At 41.4% G+C, this 17,519-nt stretch overlaps 1 protein-coding gene across 1 annotated transcript; it reads right to left on the bottom strand.

Moving 5' to 3' along the window:
• Positions 1–1,261: 1,261 nt before the first annotated feature.
• Positions 1,262–15,651, bottom strand: LOC306942083 (receptor expression-enhancing protein 6). The gene is made up of 5 exons (XM_079527784.1): positions 15,354–15,651; positions 5,921–6,014; positions 4,563–4,701; positions 3,610–3,778; positions 1,262–2,274 (listed from the first exon to the last, which is right to left on the bottom strand). Exons 1-5 carry the CDS (start codon positions 15,469–15,471, stop codon positions 2,237–2,239), a joined length of 558 nt encoding a protein of 185 aa, XP_079383910.1. The 5' UTR covers positions 15,472–15,651; the 3' UTR covers positions 1,262–2,236.
• Between the last annotated feature and the right edge of the window lie 1,868 nt (positions 15,652–17,519).

The following is a 17,519-nucleotide window of genomic DNA, read 5'->3' as shown; positions in this document are numbered from 1 at the left end:
TTCAGACTGTCCTATAAGGCCTTGGCATGCACGGACACACGGCACACACACACACACGGCACACACACACACACACACACACACACACACACACACACACACACACACACACACACACGGCACACACACACGGCACACACACACACACACACACACACACACACACACACACACACACGGCACACACACACACACACACACACACACACACACACACACACACGGCACACACACACACACACACACACACACACACACACACACACACACACACAGAGCAATAATTGGTTTCTCTGGCCCATTTCTGTTGAATCAATGATTCTCGACTTCCATCGGCAGCTGAAGGGGACAAAACAAACGCTCAACAGACAGATCATCACACCAACCATTTCCAGATGGGTGCCTACCTCCCCTCGTGGCGGTATGTGACCGTCGCCTGTCTCCATCCACCATTTTCTCGTACATTATCCAGTGCACGGATATAAAAGGGCTCCAGTTGAGAGCCCCTGAAGCGTGAACGCAGAGCTAAATGCTGATACTAGCATGGGTGGTTAAGCTCTCTGAATACCAGTCAACGTAGGCTATAGAACACAGGTCTCTGAATACCAGTCAACGTAGGCTATAGAACACAGCTCTCTGAATACCAGTCAACATAGGCTATAGAACACAGGTCGAGTACGTTAGTCGAGGTGGACGACATTCATTTAGAATTTGTGATGCACAGCCACTGATTGATTTTTGTGATATGAAAAATACATGAATTCATGTATGAACTATATCCATCCTATGAAAAAATGACACTTAAAAAGAAAGGTAGTATAGGCTAGCTAGGCCTACAAAATATATCTAAAACAAATGATGGAACAAAAAACAAGTGAAGCACATTTCTTAATGATTGCATGTGCAACTTCTGTATGGGCTAGGGTGAGTGATAATTTATTCATTTTACAAAGGTGATTTGATTTAGGCATACATTAATATTGCCGCAAAAATACAGAAATTTCATCAAAAGTTAATTTGGCCTTTGTGACAACAATGGGGTTGTCGGTTGTCCATCTGCATTAATCATGTCCCTTCCTGCAACAGCTATGGAAAGAATTGGGGGACCACTGGTACATATACAGTAAGTTAGACCCAATAAAAATCACATTTCCCTCATTGTGAAGATTGACACTTGTGGCAGTGCAGCACCATACAATTATGGACGATTACTATACATTACAGGTCCATTCAGTTCCATTTACAAACTCAATTGTTACAATGAGGATTGTACTGTTTACTGTAGGAAGCAAAATATATAGACAACAAAGGTAAAGCAAAAAGGCATCAGTCCTTATATTAATCCAGATTGCAAGTTTTATTCCTTCACAACTATATGAGATTGATTGATTGATTGAAAAATGTATTAACAGTTTGCAGAATTACAGTACATTTCAAGCACAAACTCAATACAAAGGCTGTTAACTGTGAGTGGACGACCCAATTAAGCATTACACTTGTTTCCAATAGGGTCCACAATGTTCAATTCATCAAAAATGAATGAAAATGAAAAAATGAAAAAATGAAAATGAATGAAGATGAAAATTAAGACTGTACAAAAACAAAAACCTGAAATCTGTGTAAGAGCACAGTGGGGCAAAGAAACCTGTGGCACATGAGCTCACCCACTAAACAAAAGGCATGGTTAACTCTTGGGTTTGAGTGTTAAGACAACCTGTAATTCATTTCTTGTTTCTATCAATTCAACAGTTACGCTAGAACTGGTAAAAATGGTTCAGAAATACGTTTTGTTAATTTGAATGCTTGCCTGACCACTCATTCCACTATCCCCAGTCTTGCTGAACATTTTAAATAAAAAAGGTGCACAATCAGCGTTTCTCCCAACATGCTTTTAAGCAGTTTTTGTCAGTTAGTGCAAATGATGGTGAGAATTGGAGTGTAGGGGGGATGGTAGACAAAATGGCTCAGATTAAAGTGAACACATTCAATGAGATGAGATCGTATTACACAGAACACTGTTGCAGTGACAGTGACCCTGCCAGTGTCTGACGTAGAGATAATATTTATCATGTTTAGTTAGTTTAATAACATGACAGGGCTGATCATCGTTGACACATACACATACATTATGCAACATACAAACACTACGTAAACAGTAAACACTCATACGTACAACAGTATGCAAAATATCAGACACACAGGTGACAAACACTCACACATAACCTCCATCTGTCCATCACTGGTTCTTGTCGTGGTTGAAAGCCAGATTGGCAGCTTGACAGGGAACAAAAACAAGGACGGAAGACCGTTATTATCAGAAAGCAGTATGAAGGTCATAATACAAATAGCAGTGCTTAATTTGTGCCGGAGCTTGTCTCCCTCCTGCGCTCTGCTACCTATAGATGGACTCCGGTACCTCTAGGGGGCGTACCGCCACCCCAAATGCACATACAATATACAATATGTCGGTATTATTATTTTTAGTTTCATTTTCAAGTCAACTAGGCTTCTTCCTGGTCATAGCAAGTACAAACAAAAAAACACCCTTATTTTGAAATGCGCGCCCACTTTCAGAGGAAATAGGGGTGCTATGGGACCCCCCCCCCCCCCTTGACACATCCTCAAGCCTGTGTTATGACGGTGCATAACACAAGCAAAACAAGTTAATCTCTCTTGTCGACTTTGTCGTTGCATATGGAAGGAATGGAACATATACTTAGAATCTAAGTATATGTTCTAAGTCTTAGATGAAGCAATAGTTTAACTGCTACTTGGAGTTTAGCCTTTGGGGACAGCATGCGCTTTCCCGTTTTGTTTTCAAAACAAATCAAATGGTGAGTTATGAACAGAACTGACTGTTCAACATTGCCATCATGAAATTGCTGACCGACTTTACAGCATGAAACTCGACTTTACAGCATGGCTCAGACATATCAATATCAATCTATATCTGATTGCTTTGGTGTGGCCAAATAAAGAAATAGATGCCTATACTAGTGTAGTGTGTTCTTATGGCCTGTGCAGTGTGCAAACTGCTGCTGCAAATGCTATGCCTGTACTCTATTGTGTTCCAACAGCCAATCCGTCACTGGCTGTTGGTTGTGTTAAATTTAGGTCAAAAAGATAATAATAATACAAAGAAATCACACCTGTGTGAAGTGAGGGGCACTATGCCTATTTGCTCAGACACTATGACGTAAAATTCTCCATTCATTGTCAATGGGAATTTAATGTTTGTGTAGGGCAAAAATAGACACTAAGTCGATTTGCTCAGACGTAAATTCTCCATTCATTGTCTTTGTGTAGGATGAAAATAGCCGATTTGCTCGTCCATATATGACGTAAATTCTCCATTCATTGTCAATGAGAATTTAATGTTTGTGTAAGACGAAAATCTACACTAATAGCTGAATATAGGAAGGGCTAGCGGCCCTCAAAAAAACGAATTTTGCGCGTGCACATGCGCGTGAAGCACGCACGCACATGCACTCCGGCACCTAATCATTTACAAATTAAGCACTGGGTAAAAGAGATATATATCCATTATCCGGTATATAAATATGTTTGGTTTTGTGTGTGTGTGAGTGTGTGTGTGTCTCAGTGTCTCACCCTCTTTGGTGACATTCTCTGCGATGCCCTTGGCCTTCCCAGCCAAATCATGCACCACGCTATCCATGGTGGCCTGGTGCTTCAGGAAGAAAGGTCTCACCACACGTGCGTATATAATGGCCGAGCCATTCCATGACACTGGAGCCATGCACCACAGCAGGAACATACACTGAGAAGACGGAGGGGGAACGAAATTCAATAAAGTTGGAAAGGGAGCTGAACACTACTGAACAGTGGTGGAAAGTAACATTTACTTAAGTACTGTCCTTAAGTACAATTTTTGACACCCAAGCGTGGAATGCCCTGACCCCCTCCATCAAAAAATGCATTTGAAAATAGCCGATCTACGACGCATTGTGAGCTTGTAGATCTGCTATTTTGTCACAATATTTGTATACGTTTGAAAACTTGAAATGGGACAACACTGTTGATACTTTAGGTACATTTTGATGCCAATACTTTTACTTGTACTTTTACTCAAGTACATTCCGGACTTTTACTGGAGTAGTTCTACGTTGCAGTATTGATACTTTTACTTAAGTAAAACAATTGAGTATTTTTTCCACCACTGGAACTGAACAACAACAAACCTGGTTCTTTCCTCCGTGAACTGTACCTTGCCAGCATATAGTAGAAGCATAGAGTTATAAAGTCTAGACTGAGGACCGGGAGCGACAGCCCCGCCCCCTGCTATTCATTTACAATGGAAGTTGCTCAGTGGCGTTTTGAAGCACCCGGAAGACTGCCGGAAGTACCATTCAAGTCGAGAGCGGTCTCAAATTTGAGGTCAGGATTGACGCACGTTAGGCACATGACGTCACTGAACGTCCGTCCACCTCCATGAATGTGCTTCAGTTCCACTTTTGGCCAGTAGGTCGTGGCAGCTTCAACATTGGCCAGCCCTTCTGGGGGCTTGAGTAGAAGGGGCACCAGGAGAGGAAGATGTACTGTACCTTGCCAGCATAGTAGAAGGGGCACCAGGAGAGGAAGATGTCAGAAAAGTGTTCCACGATGCTGAAGACGCCATACACCACCCAGTATGTCAACCACTGTGTGTCATCCTCCTTCTTGATGCTCTCAATGGCCTTGATGCTGAGTGTACAAGAGATCAGCCTCAATTATACTTCTGTCAAGCTGTCGCCGTAGCAACGCTGTAGGTCACTGTACACAGAAGGCTGTGTGCCTCTTCAAAAATGTAACTTGTGGTGGATGATTGTGTTTTTCTACTAGTATCACTTCATGTCCTCCTTTGTGTTTCCGGTGCCAATTGTTAATAGATTGTTTAGTGCTTAATTTGCAAAGCAATTTTCAATGTAAACCTTCACTTACTTAGTCATGACTCATCATCAATGTTACTTCTGTTTCACAAAGTGAATGTGAGAGAAACATTTTAAATATATGCTCAACACTGCCATCTAGTGTTGCAGCAGTGCTACAGCAGCAGACTAGCAATAATTAGTTTCTCAAGCCAGACAAGTGGTACAAAGGAAGCTGTCATCGTTTGTCATTTCTATTCTCCAAGATATGTTTTAAAATATCTTTAAAATCGCTGTTTTGACATTTAAATTCCCGCTAGGCAGTAAGCTTTATATGCTTTGATAAATTTGATTTACAGTAGACAATTTATTTCCGCGACTGCAAAGACGGAAGGTGTAAGACAGTGGATGGTGTCAACCATCCATCTATTCTAGAGAGAAAGCAACACTATACATTTTTAAATAGTAGCACTAAATGTTTCATGAAAAGACTCAACATATGGTGTTATACAACAGAAATTGTGATATGAAAGAAATCACACTTGTGTGAAGTGAGGGGCACAGTGACGTAGAGTCTGTGGGGGCGGAACGGGCCCCCATGAGGATTATGAAAACTATTCGTCCCTGGAGGGGCAGCTACATCACATTCCGTGCTCAGCCAATCAAATCATCACAAATGTCATTCCGGCCAATCACTTTTGGCATCTTCACTTTTCTGCCCTTACTTTTTATCCTCAATATGTACTTTGCTCAGCCAATCAAATCATTGCTATGGGGTGATCAGCCAATCAAATCATCGTGTTTGTGTTCACACAAACAGGCAAAGCTGTGCATAGGAGGGGCTAGCGGCCCCTCAAAAAACGTTTTATTTTAGCCACAGCTGTGTAGTCCCATCACTGGCTGTTGTGATTGTGTTCAAACAGTCCACAATCTGTGAATTTGTCATCTTTGCAAGTGCAACTTACTTATTTTGACCTTGCAAATAAAAACATTGCTGCTAAATCAAAAGAAAAGACGCTTTTATCAAACCAAATATAAAAATAATTTATACATACGAGTAGTAGGCTGGATAGACGAAGCCAATTAGGTTGCAGAGGAGTGACGCTCCATACCCAAAGAGAAGATACAGCCCAATGAGAGTCACAATAGCTAGAAACAGAAAGGAAAAAATCAAAAAGAGGAACCATGTCAGTGTCAAAAGAGAGGGAGGAACAATGGCATTCATTCTCCATATTTGACATATGAGCGTCGTGCCTGTCACAGACATGCGCAAAGCAAATTCAGTCAGGAAACTTAGTGCAGTTGCTGCCGGCCGTTTATTGGGCCACCTCAGCATCACATTCTCATTCACATGATTCACTTCATCCAATCACACAGTGATTCCATCTTCATACCGGCTATTTAAACTGGAAGTTTGCACTGCTCATCCTGCTTGCTTGCTTGCTGCTGCACACTGATACATACTGCTTAAACCTTTGCTGCTCAACCTCCTCCACCCCAGCTACCACCTGTCGTTTTGGATCAGCTGTTTAGGTACGGGGGATTCGGAGTCCCTATGTTTGGGACTGATGCGCTTGATCAGAGTACCTAAAAAGCAGATCCAATTCATCGCCAAACCATAATAAATATATTGCTAATTTTATATTCAATAAATATATATTTAATCCATTCATGAGTTGTTCTGACTGAAACATAGTTTGTGTCAGACTACTTGGCAGTTAACACTATTGGTTTCCCACAAATTCCCAGCTGTAGTCTCTGACTACAAGGTTAAAATAAAAACAGTACTCCCTGACACAAGAGCTCTAAAATCCCATTGTGTTTGCTTTAGTTGTTAATTAATAGCTTGGTTGATCTTGATCAACAGGGTAAGCTTAACAGTTGTATGTTACTTCTGCTTTCTCCAGCTACTATCACCCCCAACCACACATAATGCACATGCACACACAGATATGAATTTAGGCATGTGCTCATGGATTCACTAATACGCACGATGCACACACACAATCTCAAAGTACCACAAGTGCATTTATCCTTTTGACTATTTAGTGAGGCTGCACACAGACATATTTTATGTATGTAATAATTTGATATTTGTCAATAAAGAACTACTATCAATCAATCAATCATCAATCAATCAGTCGAGATCTACTGCATTAGAGCATGTCAGAGAACAGGATGTCAGGTTACAGAGTAAGTTAGGAGCATAAGGAGGTGAACTACAAGACAAACTCATACACTGATATTCAAATTCATTGGCTGGAGGTGATTAACGGCATACATTCTTCCGAGATAGCCTTATTTAACATCATTGTGGTAATTTAACTTAAATTGTTAAAAGAATTCCCTGTGTATATGCTGCATGGAAATTCCTATAGCTACTGTATAGTGTGGTCATGTGAAATATTCTTGCGTAGACATCAAGTAAGTGAAACATTCCACATATTGGCTATTCAGCATAAACCTTGAGGGAGGCAAGAGAGTAAAGGTCCAGCCTATGGCTACCCCACAACAGAACCTACAGTATGGCTATAAGACCCTGTGGTTACTGAGTCCAACAGAACCTGTGGTTACTGAGTCCAACAGAACCTGTGGTTACTGAGTCCAACAGAACCTATGGTTACTGAGTCCAACAGAACCTATGGTTACCATATGGTCACCTATGGCTACGGCCACAGATCCATCCATTCCAAACCTTGATAATACACCTACAGGTCAGGTATAGAGTCTAACAATATTAGCGCTACTTGCCAGTTCCTTGAAAACAGCCTAACCAGATGTCTTATTCATTTAATTTTCATTAAAAATCCACTTCTGTTATGAACGGGAGATATACTGTAGGTGAAACGGGAGAGGGGGTAACATTAAAACAATGGTAATATGCAGAGATTTTGAAAAAGTCTGCATGACCAAAGTCTTCCAGCTATTTCACACTATTTACACACAAAAGCACAAAAGTAAAATACAGCTGCGCAGCACTCATGCAGCAAGTATCTAACATGGCCCTTTCAATCTCATCTGCTTTCATATTCAAATTATTATGTGAAATCGTTCACCAATGGTGACAGAGGAACTGGTAGGACAGGATGTGGGCATACACAAACAGCTGTCGACAGAACCTGACACTGAAGGGAAACTGTTTGCATAGGGAAATCATCATCTGAGGCTTTTTAAATACAACCCTTTTTAACAACCTATCAAATGAAAGGCACACATCTCAACATGTACTAGCCATTCTGGCTATACCCTCTCAAAACATTCTCCAGCTATGACACAATTGGACTTCAAAACAACGGTTCCCAGGACATAAACAGTATAAAGACATAAAGAGTATGGTAGTAGTGGAACAATTATCACATGGGTTACTTTTGAGTATAGTAGTATACCCTAGGTACTTAATGTAACGCAGGCCTTGGCTTCATAAAATGTGAATCACCATGACTACTATCACATGATATCAGCATACATTTGAGAGTTAGTAACCTAGGACAGGAGAAAACTGATAAAAGATTCACTTTTTGAAACAGTACAAGCAAGCCCAACTGAGAATATATGAACATTGAAAATCAGGTCACTGAAATGTACACTTACAGTAGGGAATGGGATGCACAATATTGACATGTTTGCCACTATTGGATATATTTAATTGCATGGTAAAATCAATCAACAATACAAGTTTCCATTGTTGTTGACCTTACACCTTTCATACAGTAACTGTCATACTAGGTACCGGTGCAAAAATGTATTAGGCCTAGTGATGGGCTGAGGACATAGGCAATAAGGACATAGGCAATAAGGACATAGGCAATAAGGCTGTATTAGGCCTAGTGATGGGCTGAGGACATAGGCAATAAGGCCTAGTGATGGGCTGAGGACATAGGCAATAAGGCCTAGTGATGGGCTGAGGACATAGGCAATAAGGCTAGTAGGGCTGAGGACATAGGCAATAAGGCCCTAGTGATGGGCTGAGGACATAGGCAATAAGGACATAGGCAATAAGGCTGTATTAGGCCTAGTGATGGGCTGAGGACATAGGCAATAAGGCCTAGTGATGGGCTGAGGACATAGGCAATAAGGCCTAGTGATGGGCTGAGGACATAGGCAATAAGGCCCTAGTGATGGGCTGAGGACATAGGCAATAAGGCCCTAGTGATGGGCTGAGGACATAGGCAATAAGGCTGTATTAGGCCTAGTGATGGGCTGAGGACATAGGCAATAAGGCCCTAGTGATGGGCTGAGGACATAGGCAATAAGGCTGTATTAGGCCTAGTGATGGGCTGAGGACATAGGCAATAAGGCTGTATTAGGCCTATTGATGGGCTGAGGACATAGGCAATAAGGCTGTATTAGGCCTAGTGATGGGCTGAGGACATAGGCAATAAGGCTAGTAGGCTGAGGACATAGGCAATAAGGTGATGGGCTGAGGACATAGGCAATAAGGCCTAGTGATGGGCTGAGGACATAGGCAATAAGGCCTAGTGATGGGCTGAGGACATAGGCAATAAGGCTAGTGATGGGCTGAGGACATAGGCAATAAGGCTAGTGATGGGCTGAGGACATAGGCAATAAGGCTAGTGATGGGCTGAGGACATAGGCAATAAGGCTAGTGATGGGCTGAGGACATAGGCAATAAGGCCTAGTGATGGGCTGATGACATAGGCAATAAGGCTAGTAGGGCTGAGGACATAGGCAATAAGGCCTAGTGATGGGCTGAGGACATAGGCAATACGGCCTAGTGATGGGCTGAGGACATAGGCAATAAGGCCTAGTGATGGGCTGAGGACATAGGCAATAAGGCCTAGTGATGGGCTGAGGACATAGGCAATAAGGCTAGTAGGGCTGAGGACATAGGCAATAAGGCTAGTGATGGGCTGAGGACATAGGCAATAAGGCCTAGTGATGGGCTGATGACATAGGCAATAAGGCTAGTAGGGCTGAGGACATAGGCAATAAGGCCTAGTGATGGGCTGAGGACATAGGCAATACGGCCTAGTGATGGGCTGAGGACATAGGCAATAAGGCCTAGTGATGGGCTGAGGACATAGGCAATAAGGCCTAGTGATGGGCTGAGGACATAGGCAATAAGGCTAGTAGGGCTGAGGACATAGGCAATAAGGCCTAGTGATGGGCTGAGGACAGAGGCAATAAGGCTAGTAGTGGATTCGAGTGTTATCAACCCATATCATCCAGTAGGTTACTCATCAAGCCCATTTAATGGAGCCAGTAGGCTCTACTGGAGCGGAGATGTTGTTGTCCGCCATTGTCCGACTGTTGGTAGCGTTGTCCGACTATTACTATTACTAACCCTAACTCTAACCTCAGTCTTAACCAGCCACGTAAGTCTCCTAAGTCTTAACCGGCCACTTAAGTCAGTTTCACAATGTTTTCGCTTCTGCACCATAATTTCACTTCCGCGATTCCTAATCGCAGCCAGGCTCCAGTAGAGCCTACTTGCTCCATTGCATGATCTTGATAAGTAACCTACTGTTTTTTTCCTTCATTTGCCGTTGCTAGTCATGGCTGCCAGTTCCAACCTGATGTTGTGTGGGAGTTCTGACTGCTCCAGACCGTACTGAATAACTGCTAGATTGCATAATGTCTTGAGTCTATAGGACTGAAGTCTAAGAAATACAGGTGATCGATGTGTCGTCTCCTCCAAAGAGGACTAGCCTATACGATCTCCCACCATGCAACAGCATTCTTGAAAACGGGCCTTTCCCCTTGTACTCAACCTTCTTCCAGGAGGTGGTCTCTGGACTGAATCTCCACATTGAAGCACTGGATAGGTTTCCAGCAACCAATTATGTACAGCCATTGTAGGTAAAGGCTGAATGAAATGAGCGTTCTGGAAGAAGCTGTGTAGACGGTGTGTTCAGCCAGTGATTGGTCTCTGTGTCAAACACTCTGATGGTGTTGTAGTACCATCCCCCAAATGCAAACATCTTTGTCCCGATGATGGTGGCAGAGCAGAGTGATGCGATGTAGCAGGTGGTGGAGTTCCTCTGGTGTTAATTAAAGCCCAGACCATTGTTGTGGTGTCCAACTTGTAGATGTCATTAGTTCGTCCAATCTGGGTCAATGCTCCATGAATATACATGGCCTTTCCCAAGACACAGGCTGAGTGAATCGATCTGTGTTGGGCAATATTACTCAAGAGTGTAATATGTTACTTATTACATATTACTCCTTAAAAAATACTAATATCTTACATATTGCTTTTGACCCACCACCTCCACCCACCCGCAAAAAAGGGATGTACAACAACACAATCTGTTTAGTCAGCTTCTTTTACACAGGTTTAATGTTTGTCTTTAGTTCAAAGTTTGTTTAGTAAACGCATTGACAATAGAGCGTCGCAGTCCCGCCCGCCCCCTCGAGAGACCCGGATAAGAAATCCCCGCAAAAAAGGGATGTACAACAACACAATCTGTTTAGTCAGCTTCTTTTACACAGGTTTAATGTTTGTCTTTAGTTCAAAGTTTGTTTAGTAAACGCATTGACAATAGAGCGTCGCAGTCCCGCCCGCCCCCTCGAGAGACCCGGAAAAGAAATCCCCGTTCATTTTCCTCATAGACTTAGTATTTATTTAAAGACGTTTACGCCGCGGACAAAGCAAACTCTTGTCGTGACAAATCATGACAATAAACACAATGTTTTGGGCCAAACAAAGAATTAGAAAGTAGAAAAAAACGGCAGGTTACAACACATTTTTGTTGTTTTTCTTCTTTGTAATTATTTGTTTGGTCCAAAATAGTGTTTGTTGTCATGATTTGTCACGACTCGAGTTGACTTCGTACGGCGCTTAAAAGGTCTTTAAATAAATACTTTTTGAAATGTCTATGGGAAAAATTGGGATTAATTTCCTGGGCCTGGCGTCGTCATGAAAGGGGGCGGGACTGCAACGCACTATAAAGGGAAGATTTACGTCATAATGTGTCGTTTACGTCATATTGTCTCTTGTTAATGGCGTTTAATGTTTGTGTTGGCACCGTTTGTTTTAGATCACCATTACATCACCTAATCAACATGAGTTAGACTTTAACCCATTTTGACCTGAGATCAGATTCTAAAAATGTCTTCTACATCCTGACAGTTTTCTGAAAAAGCTATGTTTCTATGTCAGTGGTTCTTCGATTTTTCAAAAATAGCAGACCTAAAAGCTCGTAGCGCGCCACTCGGTTGTGCGCTATGAGCTTGTAGATCTGCTATTTTTCAATAGCTAAAGCATAACATAATGCTAACACCAAAATGGGTTCCTGCCCAAAATGGGTTAATATATTAGCGCCCCTCACTTCACGGGTGTGATTTTTACAAAGTAACATGGTATTAGTATGTTTTGGCAGAGTAATACACTACTCTTTACTGGATAAAGCAATAATATTACAGTAATATATGAATAGTAACTTGTTACGGCCCAACACTGTGTATGATGATAAGAGCGCCCCTCACTTCACACGAGTGTGATGTTCTTTTTATGCCCACTGTTTACCTGTGTCCCTAGTATGCCCAAGAATATGACTCTGTATACTATAGGCATTCCCATATATGGGCATATTTGTTGGATCGGTGGTTCTGAACAACAGGATATCCACATGCCCATGCTGTATCGGTCAGATCGGAGATTCTTCAAAAGTCCAAATGTTAAGAAGATATTTGAATTAATACCTAATACAAATATTGAAATTAGATCACGATACTATTTGCAATATCAAGTCCAGGCATTATTTAACTAATCCTATCCCACACTCAAACTATCTCCCATGTTGACAATGGGGCTCCAACTAAATAGAAATACAACGCAGCATAATACAATAAAAAATATTATAGCCTCTCAAAATATCATATCAAACCAAATACAATAATCAGAACTGAATAATAATCATAATAGGGCTGTAGACTGTAACACACGGTTACCCTTATTTCTTTCTTACTTTATCCATTAAACTCAGCCGGTTAACTGATATACACAGTACTGATAGACACATAACATGATTTAATCATGTCATGTCATGTCTGCTCTATCAGTGGTGATTATATGGGCAGTTGGGCACATTTCCCTAAAATGACTCAATCAGGCAAGCTGGTACACTTACCCTTCTTGAGATTCTATCTAACTACCTTTTCCGTGGAATTTCTTAACTTCCCAGTAACTGACAACATTTTTTTTTTCCTAAATTTTTATCCCACGATTTTGTAACCCATTTTTTCACCCAGTGTCAATTATCTAATGTAATCCTGGGCGCTACACTTCCTCTGCTAACCTGGGGGGCAGCGGACTGACCTCATGCTTTCTTCTATGCATGAGGAGTCCAAGCTGCTTCTTTTCACCTGACAGGGGAGAGTTTCCCCGACCGGACGTAGCGCGTGGAAGGAACACGTTATTCCGACCAGTTCCTTTCCCCTCCATCAGGCGCCCCAGCTGGCCAGGGGGAGGTAGTTTAGAGACCAGCATTACGGGGAGAACATGCAAACTCCACACAGAAAGGCCCTTTCGCCAACCCCGCCTCGGGTATGGGCACTGATGACGCAGAGGAGGGAACACGCCCCCAGCGCCCACAGCGTCCCCAGCGGGAATCCAACCCAGGACCTTCTAGCTGTGAAGCGACAGCACTACCGACCCCCAGTTACTGACCCCTTGTCAGTAACTGACAACATTGACACACTTCCACGGAACAGCACACAAAAGTTTAGTGCACTGTTCCGTGGAAGAAAATACAAAATCTTCACTTTTCTACATTACTAAATGCATGGCCAGGGACCACAATACGTACCTTCACAGACCACCTGTTGAAAACCCCTGAAATAGACACCTTCTTCCATTCTTAACAAGCTATTGAATCAGACTTTGAAAAGTGCCTCCCTTTCTCCTCACATTAAGTGACCAAAACGGTTTGGTATTATATCAATCGTATTTTTGCTAAATCTATCGAAGTACAATATGTACAATACATATATACCAGCATGTACAAAGACAAATAAAGCAACAAATCAACCATTCAGAAACGGAAAGTCACTTCCAGAATTAGTATTATATAGTCTTTGTGTATACTTGTATAGTATATAGTGACTATGACACTATAAAAATGTTCCAGATGGAATCACATAAGTTAAGCATTATTTTTCAATATCTTCTGATACGATCAATGTAGCTGGACACACATCACAGAATGGTAACAGGTACGCCCCTTTTCCATCTCGCCCCACTACTCTAGCTGTAAATAACAAGCATAATTCATGTTGGTGATTATATAAAAGGTATTATCATATTAATGTATCATTGTTAAGTTCACTCTGTATATCCATGGGCATAATAGCATGATGATGCCATTACAAAACATGGGCTACATGGAAGAAATGTGTTTAATAAAAACAAAATTAACTGCTAGAAGGTCCTAAATGAACTATAGAGATCGACTACTATACAATCAAATAAATCTGTATACAAGATCATTTCAGATTTCAGAGAGGGAGGGAAATACTAAATTAACTGTTAACTACATTAACACATTTCGCGGGGGCGAGTTGGTAAAGGGGCGAGTCGTCTGGTATTCCACAGAATATCACAGTTGGTGTTTAACTTCCACATAAATTTGAATAAAAAAAAGAAAAAGAAAACAGATTGGTAACAGTGCTGGTGTGGGCAACATTGCAACACAACATTGTGGGTAAATTATGATCCCAGAACAATGGTTTTGAAGGCCACCAATGCCTGTTGAAGCAAGTCCAGCAAGTCTTGAAGAAAATAATGAGAAGGCATTGAGAAAAGAAGCTTGGCTGTGCCTGTAATACACATGTCATGTATATTAACAGAGCAATGAAAAGCACTACACTGAAAGGGACACACACACCAGTCATTCTAGAATCTTCCTCCATTTGAGCTTTGCACTATATATTTCAGGACATGTTAAAAATATACCCATGCACTGCAGACAGACCAGCTGTTGGCACAGGGAACTCAAACTAGTTATATCATCCATAATATTCTGATGTGCACTGCATAGTCAAAGTATATAGCAGCAGGTGACTGCAGTCTTCTGCATAGCCTATCCTTATGAACTTTGACATTAGTAGCAATGGGGTCATAAAAATGAGCCAGCAAAGTGGCAGTTATAAAACCAACAGAGAACGGGAGTCTGCGAGTCTGCTAAAGTAGCCTACTTCTGTTGCAACTATACTTATTTGCCACAATTAGTGTGCAAGAACAATTATCATAATCATACTGTACATGGTAAACAAGAATCAAGATAACCCACTGTAGCTTGGTGGGGGGGAGAATGTGCTGAACTACTGGCTATCCAGAATATTGCATAACGTGGCTGGCTGGACTATGACAACTCTATAGCCTTGTTACAAGACTGTCGTGAGTCGTGACAGTGTCGTCTAATCCAAGGCTATGACAACTCATGTCAGAGACAAGTAAAAAGTCCTATATGTAAAAGTAAATGAAACATATTGTATCCGCGCTTTGCTAGCTTAGAATTAACTCACCCGATGCAATGTATTGTTTCTGAACTCCAGTTTTCTGTTCCAGCGTTGTTAACAGATCTGTCACGAAGTTTTTCTCATTCAGAAAGGCGTCGTAACGGTCTTTCACTTGATTCAACATCTTCGGGTCTCGTCGAACCTGCTGCGTGTACTTAAAAAACAAATGTTTTATGAAGATAAAAGTCCCACAACATGCAATGTGTGTGTGTAGCTTTGCATAAACTGTAGATTTGCATAAAACAGATTATTTCCAAAACCTTTAGATAAAGTTGCCCGAAAGCGATGCTGGCCGCCGAGTCGCCTTCTGGTTTGGGAGGAGTTGAGAATAGGCTACTTTAAGAGACCAATCAGCTGGCCGTGCTTGATTCCTATTTGGGCCAAATGGCTCTGATTCCCATAGCTCGTCGGAACAGCCAGTCGTGCCGTGATTGGCTATTAAGCATACATGATAGTATGATCATAGCCTGTTTTAGGAGGATGAATAGTATTATTAATTTAAGTACAGTAACATAATTGAACATATCATTTCTTAAATATGATAATATTCATACCCGCTACTTATAGGTACCCATATAGTCCAACAACAGCTTGTATATTAACGTTTAATGACAAACTGAATCTTGTTATAGCAGGGGGATGCTTTTTAGGGCAGTGGTTCCCAAACTTTTTCTTGTGAAGGACCCCCAAATTGACACTCACTAGCCCGCGGACCCCCATTTGAAAAGAGGACCCCCATAACCATAAGAGAAGATTTTCACGGTTTTAGCAGTGATTTTCAACCATTTTCATTTCAAGGACCCGTGCACATTTGGACCTGAATTAGGCTATGGTCTATCTCTTACTTTGCTACCACTAGTTTCACCCATGAATATATCATATAATGCACAATACACTTGAATACCCAGCTACAGGATTGAATAAAGAGAGCAGGGACGTGCGTTTTCAATTTAAAAATAATTGTTTTATTTAATTCAAGGCAGAGTAAAATAATATATATAATGAAGACTTCACTGCAAGAAGGCCATGTTAGAAAATTAAAACATGTATTTAGACGGCTCCCTATTAATTACTTGCGCAAGCAGAGTGCGCAAGTACTGCGATCGGCTGCGTATGTATGTCGGTGTCGGTGTATTCTATCGGCGAATCAGGGACCAAGAACAGCGATCGGCTGTATGTCGGTATATTCCACCGGCCAATGAGGGAACACTGTTCTCGATGACGTAACTAAAGTACATTTCAAAATTGGTATAGGGTCAATAGCTCTCTGCTGCTGTCGTACCCAGACAGGACTACCAGCAGTGGTCTGCACGCTCTGCTTGCGCAAAAGGCCATACATGGCCTACTTATGTGTGCAAAGCGCAAGTTGGCAGCTCGACAGAGTGCATTCTAGTTAGCCTGGTGATGAGGGCGTTATGTTGCTAGGGGCGACCAGTGAAGCTCAACCCACTACACACATATTAGGCCTATACACATACTTCACCAGACACCTATACATTTAGAAACTGGGCACCAAAACCATCTGGGCAGTGGCCACTAGACCTGACCCACTTTAACCCACATGTATAGTATAGTTAACTGTTAATAATGGCCTATCTCTATTCTCTACAGGCTTTTACATCACAATCCACAATGTTCTTTTGTTTGTTAGAGATTATAGTGACATAAAAGCATTATACTTTGGAGTTTCTCAATTGGAAATTCCATTATGTGATTCCATCTGGAACATTTTATATAGTCACTATACTATACAAGTATACAAAATGACTACTAATACTACTAATACTACTAATACTACTACTAATACTAATACTTTTTATTTTGAAAATGTTCTGGAAGTGACTTTCCGTTTTGGAATGTTAAAGCATATCTTGTCAGTTTTGTAGCCTAATACAAATATTATTGGTCTTACATGCCGGTACTATTTTGGCAAATAAAGTCTGACCCTTATTGTAATTTTGACCTTGTTGTTGTGTTGTTTGGGGGGGTTAAAGAACATTGTGTTCAATTCAAGGTAGAGTGATATGTTTTGGCTAAAACAAAAAGATTTTTTAGAAGGTTAAATCACTATATTCTGATAGTAATCGTTGCTATAGTGTTTGTTCAATAACAGAGGTCTCCATGTCTCTCCAGCTCTTGAACAAAAAATACATTTTCAGGTAGGTGACAACA

Source organism: Electrona antarctica (assembly GCF_951216825.1).
Source record: "Electrona antarctica genome assembly, chromosome: 18".
Taxonomy (NCBI): Eukaryota; Metazoa; Chordata; class Actinopteri; order Myctophiformes; family Myctophidae; genus Electrona; species Electrona antarctica.
This window is presented reverse-complemented; position numbering and strand designations above follow the sequence as displayed.

Coding starts and splice junctions, on each gene's coding strand:
- LOC306942083 (XM_079527784.1), bottom strand. CDS start 15,471: ATGTTGAATCAAGTGAAAGACCGTTACGACGCCTTTCTGAATGAGAAA. Junction 6,015..15,353: donor GAAACAATACATTGCATCGG/GTGAGTTAATTC, acceptor TTCTGTTTCTAG/CTATTGTGACTCTCATTGGG. Junction 2,275..3,609: donor AGAGAATGTCACCAAAGAGG/GTGAGACACTGA, acceptor TTCCCTGTCAAG/CTGCCAATCTGGCTTTCAAC.